Consider the following 10,788-nt stretch of genomic DNA (forward strand, 5'->3'; position numbering starts at 1 on the left):
ATGAAACCAAGCAAGATGAAAAGACACCAGGAAACGAAGCATCCAGAGACAATCGGCAAAGATAAGGAATTCTTAGAGAGAAAAAAAGAGATGGCTCTGTCAAAAAGATCGACAGATATCAGAAAAGTATTCGAAAGAGCAGGTAGTGATTTACAGAAGGCTACTAAAGTCTCCTTTGAGTGTTCGCTGTTGATTGCCAAAGCAAGAAAGCCGCATAATATTGGAGAGGAGTTAATCAAACCCGCCTGCATTAAAATAGTGGAGGGACTATGTGGCCCGCAAGCAGCTGAAAAGGTTAAATCTGTCCCACTTTCTAACAACACTGTTAAAGACAGAATTGATAAAATGGCAGAAAACTGCAAAAAACAGCTCCACGAAAAGCTTAGAGAAGCCCAATTTGCTATACAGCTGGATGAAACGACCACAGTAGCGGGAGAGTCTGTGCTTATCGTATATGTACAGTATGTGGACGGAGATGAGTTGAAACGGGACATCCTTATGTCTGCCAATTTACCCACAACAACTACAGGTCAGGATATTTTTATGGCTTTTGATTCATACCTCACATCGTACAATCTGCCCTACACAAATATCTTCGCTTGCTGCACGGATGGAGCTGCCGCGATGATGGGTAGAAACAAGGGATTTAATAGCCGTTTGATGGAAAAGGCTCCAGACTGTGTAATTTTCCACTGTATGATACATCGCCAGGCACTCGCCAGTAAAAAACTGTCCAGGGACCTTGGTGACACACTGGCAACAGTTGTAAAAGTCGTAAACTTCATTAAAGCTCGCCCTACCAACCAGAGATTATTTGCACAACTGTGTGAGGATGAAGCGCACCGAACTCTACTGCTACACACGGAGGTGCGCTGGCTTTCGCGTGGCAAAGTGCTTGTGCGCTTTCTAGAACTGCAGGATAAAATCCTGGAATTTCTGCAAAATCAAAACACACTGTTGGAGCAGCTGACTGATGGGTTCTGGATCAAAACCGCATACCTTGCTGACATATTCACTCTTTATAATGAGACCAACAAGAGACTGCAGGGTTCCGAGTCAAACATTTTGGAGTGCAAAGAAGCAATCGATGCTTTTATGCGCAAGCTGGAGTACAGGGCTGGAAAAATGTCACAGGGGCATTTACAACACTTTCCACTGCTGCTTCAACACTCTGGGGGTACCGTGAGTGCATCTTTGCGCGCCGAGTTTTGCCGTCACATGACTGCGCTACAGGAGGAATTAAAGTCCCGCTTTGCGGATGTTGATGCATTATCAAAGGAGTCGTGGGTTATGGATCCCTTCACATCCAGGCTTGAAGATGTGGAATACCTTGGCTGTGAAGATGAGCTCGCTGAACTACAAACTGATTCACTGTCAAAAAGGTACTTCCAGGAGAATGGATTCAAAAGGCTTTGGATAGCCAGGGGACCGGTTGTCGCACCTAAACTCGCAAACTATGCCATTACAAAGATCGTTCTTCCTTTCAGTACCACCTACCTCTCTGAGACAGCCTTCAGTGCCCTTGTGGCTATAAAAACAAAGTCACGCAACAGACTGGAAGTCCACAGCGATTTTAGACTGGCTGTCACTGGCATTACACCTGACATTGCATCACTAGTGAAAGGCATGCAAGCTCAAGGTGGACATTAGCGTTATGTGTTTATGCTGACTTTATAATTAGCCTTGTAAAAAAATAAGGATCTGTGCATGCATGCATGTAAGTACATACAGCATTCTACCGTTCATATTTAACCTTATGTTCATAACATTCAGTATTCTATGTTTAGGCCTATACACAAAATCCTGAAAAAAGAGAAACAACTGCGTTTTACTAGTTGTGTAAAAATGAAAATAGTAGGCTAAAAGGAAACATTTGAAGTTGAAAGGAACATTTCCTGTGTATTCATGTAATAAAATGTCATTAAAAATCATTAAAAATGTCATAAAAAAAACTACATTTAGTTACTATATACAGTGGGTGTGCGCTATGTGCATAGCATTTATATATATATATATATTAATGCTATGGGGGGGTCACGGATTTTTAAATATGTACATAGGGGGGGCCCCAAGGAAAAAGGTTGGGAACCACTGACCTACTGCACTAGCCACTCAGTCTAAAGTCAAATAACACAGCATAAGCTATTTTGCATTGTTTTTGTAGCTAGGTTAGCAGAGTTAACTTATTCAATTGCAACTTCGGCTGATTATTCTAATGTTAACTGGAGCACATTATAATTGACAGAGTTGCAGAGAAGAGCAAGCTACTGAGGAAACTGCTGTTATTGTAAGGTGAGTTGAGATTATTGATATTATTATAAAAATATTCATAATATTGTAGACTGAAATGTGACTCGTTATTCCCTCTCTCTCTCTCTCTATCTCAGGATGCCCTCACGTTTGTAGTTCGTTGTCTTTGATGTTCAGAGCACCATGGAGCCATTTCCACTAAGTAAGTATAAAATATGTGCAACCATCTCTCTACATTCATATATATTAAAGATACTTGTATGGGGATCATTTTTCTCATTCAGTTATCATTCTCGTCTCTCTCTTTCTCGTCTCTCTCTCTCTCTCTCTCGCTCTCCTCACTTTGTGTAGGCCCTACTCCACTGCCACCTTTGGTCACCCCGGAGTCAGTCAAGAGAGAGTGAGTACACTGGTCCATGGCACTTAGTTCTCAGCTTTGTAGGGGTTTTTGGGAATGGAAAAGTAGATATGCATATCTACAGGGACCGCAAGGATGGTGTACTGGTTGGTTGTGTCCGACCGATTGTGGTGGGCCGGTCTGAGCAAAAATGCCAGGGCCCTTTTTTTATCCCAGTCCAGCCCTGGCTGTGGCCTAGTGGTTAGAGCGTTGTGATCAGAAGGTTGCTGGTTCGATTCTCAGTGCCAGCAGGTTATGACTGAAGTACCTTGAGCAAGGCCACTGTAAAAACTACTTGTAAGTCGCTTTGGATAAAAGCGTCTGCCAAATGAATAAATGTAAATGGTCTACCTTGACGACGTGATTGTGTTTTCGCCAGATTTCGCCTCCCATCTACTCCACTTAGAGCAGGTGTGTCAAGCCATGGAGAAGTATACATTTCAGTAACAGTTGGACTAAATGTACACCATGTAACACACAATATGAGTGATTTTCAACATTCAATAGAACATATACAAATGTCTTTTTAATCGGACTTAAAGGTTGTGATTCAGAGATGTTTATTAGTCGAAATAAAGTCGTGCTGACCCAAGTTTCCTTGTCAAATCCCACATTAAACTCGCCAAGGTTGGAGAAACAGTCAAAAAATGACGGGTAAAAAACTAAAGGTCTTATTGTACTGCTGTGCAATCGTGGGGAAAATATTTGTATTGTTTAGTTCTTTAAGACAAGTCAAGTCAGCTTTATTTACGACTAGTTCTTAATATTATCATCCTTTGAATTTAGAAATAAAAACAACTTTTATATTGCTCCAGTTTCCCTCTGTCCTTGGTTGGTGCATTGTCGTGCACTTACTGTTTGTATGTATTCACGTGTTGGACGACCCTGGTTCCTGGTTTCAAGTTTGTGGACATATCATTTCATTGTTCAGTTTTTTCCCCCTAGTGGGAAGTGTTTGTTTACAAGTTTTTGTTCACATTTTCCCCTCGTGGGTGTTTTCATTTGATAAAAGGTTTTATTGTACCCTTCGTTCTGCCTGCATCTGGGTTCTGTCCACTTCAATTTCTGACAGAATGCAGGGTTCTTGATGGGGTGTAGGAGTGTGAAAAATTATACCGGTGCAGTGCCAGTGATGGTTCTGTTGGCATTAGTGACTTAAACCAGAAGCAGCTTTCAACCTGTACCCAGCGGAGAGAGATGAAAAGGAGTGTCACATGAGCCCTTTTGGGCTGTTGGAAGACATGCGTGCTGCTAAATTCTGAACTAGCTGAAGACCAGGAAGGAGAGCATAGCAGTAGTCCAACTTTGAGATTGCCAGGGCCTGGACAAGGAGTTGTGCCGCATGCTCAGTGAGGTAGGGTCTAACCTTTCTAATGTTGAATAAAGCAAATCGGCATGTTTACATTTACATTTACATTTAGTCATTTGGCAGACGCTTTATCCAAAGCGACTTACAGATGAGGAAACATTGGAAGCAATTATAACAACAAAATACATAAGTGCATCAAACTAGTCCATTAAAGCTTAGCACAGTATATACAAAGCTAAGAATAGTGAGGTTTTTATTTTATTTATTTGTATTTATTTATTTATTTTTAAGAAGGAAAGAAAAGAGCATGTTATCACTGAAGGACAGCTGTTCATCAAATATGAGTCTGAGGTACCTGGCTGTTTTGGAGGTGGTTGTGGTATTGCCACGTTAGATAGTGAGATTGTGTCGCATCATGGGGTGTGATGGAAATACAAGTAGTTCTGTCTTGGCCGGGTTCAGCTGGAGGTGATGCTCTCTTATCCATGATGTATTCTGCGAGCTGCTACAGTGGGATCCTCTGGGTGAAATTAGAAGTAAATCTGGGTGTCATCAGTTTAACAGTGATAGGAGAAGCTGTGTGCCTGTCTGATGGGTCCCTTGGATGTTGTGTAGATGGAGAAAAGGAGTGGTCCAAGCACTGATCCCTGAGGGACCCCAGTGATCATGTGGTGAGTGCTGGTGTGAGTCTGCTGGATATGGCCTGTAGGAGAAGGGAGGGGATTGGGTCGAGGGGACAGGTAGTGGGGTGGCTGGAGTGCAGTCTGGTGACTTAAGTGTCTGTCAGTTCAGAGGAGTTCAATATTTGAAGTGAGGGTTGTGTGTACAGAGGTCTGAGGTGCTGAGAATTGTTTGCTGATGGATAATGTTTTTGGGGAGGAGAGACTTACATGTCTTGAAAAGCTGACAAGTGTTAGGTACAATACTCAGCTTGGTGAAATAGAAATGTTTAGCTGTGGTAACACTAGCAGAAAAAGAGAAGAGAGTAGTCCCTTAGGTCAGCAGGATGCTTGGTCTTGCGCCATTTATTTTCTGCAACCCTGAGTGTACTATGTTGTCCACTTAGGATGTCAGACAGCCAAGGGCAGGAGGGGGTGGCACGAGCTGGTCTGGAGGACAGTGGACAAAGCATAAAGTGTCAGTGGCAATGTCAGCATCTAGAGATGCAAGGTTGGAAGGAAGCGAGGATGTCACTTTAGCAGAGAGGGTGCTAGGGAAGAGAGAGCGAAAGTAATGTCTAAAATAAACTGGTGGTGGTGTAGGTGTAGTACATGTAGGGAGGAGCATTTTGAAAGTGATGAAGAAGTGGTCATAGTTGAGAAGAGGTTTGACTTTAATGTATCTGTGGTGCAGTTACGGGTGTAGATGAGATCAAGCTGGTTTCCTGATCTGTGAGTGGCTAGAATTTTATAGTTTTATTTAATTAACACTGCATATAGGAATTTATAGTCTGTCTGATATTTGACCTGTGTTTTGACTTGCATAACTTTATATGTTTTGCTTATAGTAAAGTCAGCTTTATTTATATAGTGCTTTTTAAAATTTTCATTGTTACAAAGCAGCTGTACAAGAAAACATTGAATATAAGCAAAACATATAAGGTTATGCAAGTCAAATATCAGACAGACTATAAATTCCTATATGCAGTGTTAATTAAATAAAACTATAACAGTCTAGCAGCCCCCCCCCGGCCAGATGCTTTATAGGTAACCAGTGCAAGGTTGACAGTACCGGGCTAATATGCTCACTTTTTTGTACGTGTAAGAACTCGAGCTGCTGCATTTTGGACCAGTTGGAGTTTTTGTAATAGGCCTGCAGGGCAACCACCTAATAGTGCATTACAGTAATCTAGTCTTGATGTCATAAAGGCATGAATTAGCTTCTCTGCATCTTCGTGTGACAGCATATGACGTAGTTTAGATATATTTTTAAGATGGAAAAACGCAATTTTACAGGTGTTGGCGACTTGTTTCTCAAATGACAGGGTACTATCGAATAAAACGCCAAGATTCTTTGCTGAAGATGATGAGGATTTTATGGAACATCCATCAATAGTTAAGCAGTATTCTTGGTTGTTACTTAGGGTGGTTTTCGGTCCAATAAGTAACACTTCAGGTTTGTCCGAGTTCAGTAATAAGAAATTTTATTCATCCACTTTTTTATATCGACTATGCATTCCACTATTCAATAGAATTGCTTTGTTTCATGAGGCTTCGAGGAAATATAAAGTTGCGAATCATCAGCATAACAGTGAAAGCTAACTCTGTGTCACTTTATTATTTCTCCAAGAGGTAGCATGTATAATGCGAATAGCATAGGCCCTAAGACTGAGCCCTGTGGTACACCGTTTGCGATTTGCATGACATAAATGCAAACGTTAGTAAATGCATATATAAACAGTGCTGTGGTATTTCATAAGACTGACAAAAATATTATAAACATAACATACCAGTTTAGAGATGTATTCAGTGTTTTGTTTGTTATTTTCTTTTTTTTCTTATTCTTCACCTTTTAATGAGATTTGGAATTCATTTTAAATTAATTTTAAATTTGGATATGATTTCTGCAAAATTAACTCCAACTCCATTTATGATCTTCCTTTGAAAACATTAGACCTTTTACATATATTTTGCTTATTTTTATATTAGTGTTCTTGTTTCTGATTCTTTTTTTAATAAAAATATATTTATTTGTAATTTGAAAAGAAGATTTATCATTAAAGACTGCTAACTTTCAAAAAAAATGTTTTAAAGGTGACTGAAAAGAGGAAGAAAACGAAGTGCAGTATCCTCAGCCAGGAGTGACTGAATCTGTCAGGGGTGGCAGTTTGCAAAGAAACCTTCACTTACAAACATTCACAGCGGAGACCTCAGCACCATCTTCGGTCACTCTGCACTAGCCTTCGAGAGTCTGCATCTCTGGCTCTGGAACTGCCTGTCATCTGTCAGCAAGGCAGACTTCACCCGGCCTTCGAAAGTCAGTCCAACCTCAATATTCTGACACATGGATCTGTAAAGAAAACATTGCTACTCCATCGGCCCTCTCCACCAACTTCAACTTCACCCACATTCTTTGTCCTTCTGGGCAAGGAGGGGGAACAGGTTTGCTTGTTTTCCAACACCTGGAAATTCACTCCTTTGTCATTACCTTGCAGCAACTCATCATTCTAATTACCATCACTTATTTATAAAACAATATCACCCTCCAGGTCAACTTCTTAGAAGAGCTTGAGACGCTGCTGTCCTCTATCCCGGAAGACGGCACTTCACTGGTAATGCTAGGCAACTTTAACATCCACCTTGACAAACCACAAGCAGCCAACTTCTTCGCTCTCCTCTCCTCATATGACATTCACAGTGCCAACATCCCTCCCATCCACAGAGGACCTAGACCTTGTTCTGACTCGTAACTCCACAGCTGAAAATATTCTAATTACTCCCCTGCAAGTCTCTGACCATTTCTTTATAAAGTTCACTGTAACAATCCCTGTAATCTCATCGGACCAAACTAGGGGCTGTGGAGAGGAAGGGGTGCAAATCGAGATACCCAGCTAATCCCTCTAACTATCAACATCTTCAGAAAGGGATGGTTCACCCACAAATGAAAATTCTGATATGATTCACTCACGCTCATGTAATTTCATACCTGTATGAAATGATGAACACAGAGAAAGATATTTTGAAGAATGTTAGCAATTTTCAGTTCTGGGACAAATTTCATTGTAACAAAGCAGCTGTAAAAGAACATATTGACTATGTTTTGACATCATTGACAAGTAGGCAAATGTTACGGTAGTCAAAGGTGCCCCAGAACTATTTGCTTTCCTAAGTTCAAGAGAAAAAACATTTTAACATATTTTTTCCTACAATTTCAATGGATGATTTCCAAGAACTGATAATTGCTAGCATTCTTCCAAATATTCCAAATATATTTCTTTGTGTTTAACAGAACAAAGAAATATATACAGGTTTGAAACAAATTGAGGGTGAGTATCACTTTAAATTCTTTTGCTACTGATATATGCAGCCAAAACCGAGTACTGGTACTGGACCCACTTAATTTAAACAAGCCCTGGTAACCCCTTTACTCAACAAACCAACACTCCCGGCCCACCAGTCAATTGAACACCACCTTACCATTCAGCTTGGATCCTCAATTATAACAGCCACTAAGTCTGCGAGGAACCTGGGGGTGATGTTCGCCCACCAGCTGAAATTCACCTCTCATATCGCAGCAACGACTTGAAATTGCAGGTATGTGCTCTACAACATCAGGAAAATCAGGCCATTCCTGTCAGAGCATGCCTCTCAGCTGCTAGTCCAAGCTCTGATCAAGACTGGACTACTGCAATTCTCTACTGGCTGGCCTTCCAACTAATGTGCCAACCCGATGGAATTCAACCCTACACATGCTGGTGAGGATGCAAGAGCAAAAAAGGGCCAGCGAGCATGGTGGGTTCACTAGCCTGAGTGCTGAGCAGTGGAATATTGTCAGCAGTCTTATTGACACTCTCCAGTGGAAGAGGTCACTCACTGAGATGAGCCACTATGAGTGCTCAGTGTCATGCATCATCCCAATTGTCAAAGTTCTGAAGATGTTGCTCAGCAGCCAAGATCGCTCCTCTCAGGGGATTAAAACAATGAGACAGGAGATGCTGGAGAGTCTCACCCGACATTTTCCAAGGTAGAGGAGGTGAAATGTGCAGTCCTTGCCTGCCTTCCGGATACAAGGTACAAGGCACATGCTTGTTCATCTGACACCACACTGACAAAGGCAAAATATTGGCTTAAAGAGGAGACAAAGAGCCTAAATGCGGGACAACACACAGTCAGTTGATTGCAGCAGTAGCACCCTTTCAAACACAGAAGAATCCCAGAAAAAACTGATTGATGAGATGCATGCCACTCTGCTTGCTGCAAGTTCTGAGGATGCTGGATTTAGCCTTGAGAGAGAGCTTCAAAAGTACCTGAAGGAACTAGTGATTGATAGAATGATGGGGAAGCCACTTGAATGGTGGAAGCAAAATGAGGTTTCCTATTATTGCTCCTCTCTCAAGAAAGTTCCTTTACCCCACACATTATTTGGTGCCCAGTGAACTTCTGCTTCAGTGAAGCCATTTATGAAAAAAGAAAACGAAACAGGTTTACAGGCCACAATACACTACGACCTAGTTCTGCTCAACTGTGAGTATTTAATTATGCACAGAAATGTAATTTTTTCAGGTGGTTTAATTTTTTAAGTAGATATAATTATTAAGGTGCTTTAATTATTTGTTATTTTTGTTTGCCTCATTTAAGTTTTTATAAACAAAGACAAATTTTTAACTGTTTAGTTTTCTATCAGACCCCTCTATGTATAAACCTACATGTTAATGATGGGATTTTGGACCTTTATCTGGGTCCACAGAGTTTAATGGGTAGAATAAGAAACCCTAAAATGCTGTCGGGATTAAGTGGATTGAGGAGTCTTCAAACGATATATTAAAGGTCACTTGACTTGGTGCACAAATAACATACTTAAGAATGTGTATAGAATATCATTCTGATTCTGTTTCAGACATTAAACTTGATTCTTCCTCCACACAAATTAGGTAAACAGAAAAGAAACAGAAAGCATTGAACAGAATCCAGCAAAGGTAAGACCACCAGCTCCCTCAAAATTTGCATTGGGTCCCAATCCCAATGAAGCCCTCTTGTCTAGAGTTCGACTGAAGTTATTGATATGGTTTGAGGTTTTCTGTATGGGTTTATTCTAGGTTGACAAACAGGGGTGACTCATTGGTTTATTAGAGAACTTTGTGACCTTCTAGTCAAGCTGCTGGCTCATGGGGCTGTAAAAAAGCTTCTAAAGTTCCCATCCAATTCCACACAGGTGCATTCACACCCCCTGCACCTTCCCGCTTCACTGCACCTTCCCATACACCTGTTGTAATCGTCAAGGCTCGTAGTTCCTGTTTTGCTGGACTTACTGTACAAACAATGAATCTCAATTCAGTGTAATTTCCTTGAACAACAAGTGTACACTGTATTTTCTTTCTTAAGGTACATACTTTTACAGCTGTGAAAAATAAGGTTATCTCAAAGACTCCAGGGAATTGTATCTGCTTTTGTTCTTTACTGTCATCTTACATTTATACTATGAATGTTGTAAACCATGTATACTATTTCAATGTGAGGCACTGCACTTGTATTGGAACATCTCATCATCAAAAAACTGTGCCTTGATTAAAGCAAACTTATTTTTACTCCACACAGTATGTCATTTGAGTGCCTTTAATACGATTTTCAATTTATTATAAAATGCATTAATTCTAGTCTTACACAAATTTAAAAAGAAGACTAAAAAGCTGTCTGTGTTATTCTGTATGTTTGCAAGAAGGTTTATACAGCTGTTGAGGCTAACAGTTTCTAGTAGTTGTAATGGTGTATGTTTTTAATTAGTTTAGAAAACTAACTGAGTGCAAAGAGCAGGGTCAGAGTCCCTGAGTAGTAATCACAATAGTAGATTTGTCAGCTGTGACCTAGTGGTTATAGCATTGAGCTTGTGATCAGAAGGTTGCCGGTTTGAATCTCAAGGGCACTTCAGTCATGACCTGCTGGCACTGAGCAAGACACCTTACCCCTGATTGCTCTCCAGAAATGTGCCACTGTAAAAAAAAACTTGTAAGTCGCTTTGGATAAAAGTGTCTGCCTAATGAATAAATGTAAATGTAGTCTCCAGAGGCCTCATCTGAGTCTAGTTCTGTACCGACTCTTCTGTGGAGCTTCTCACCTTCAGATCAGATAATTGTAAAGAGGATAGAGAAATATCATGGTATAAAAACAGAATAATA

At 40.6% G+C, this 10,788-nt stretch overlaps 1 protein-coding gene across 1 annotated transcript; it reads left to right on the top strand.

Moving 5' to 3' along the window:
• On the top strand, positions 1-1,650 carry LOC306894025 (zinc finger BED domain-containing protein 5-like; the record flags this gene model as incomplete). Its single annotated transcript, XM_079456244.1, has 1 exon — positions 1-1,650. One exon carries the CDS (start codon positions 1-3, stop codon positions 1,648-1,650), a length of 1,650 nt encoding a protein of 549 aa, XP_079312370.1.
• Positions 1,651-10,788: the final 9,138 nt, after the last annotated feature.

Source organism: Barbatula barbatula, assembly GCF_947034865.1.
Source record: "Barbatula barbatula genome assembly, chromosome: 5".
NCBI classification, from domain to species: domain Eukaryota; kingdom Metazoa; phylum Chordata; class Actinopteri; order Cypriniformes; family Nemacheilidae; genus Barbatula; species Barbatula barbatula.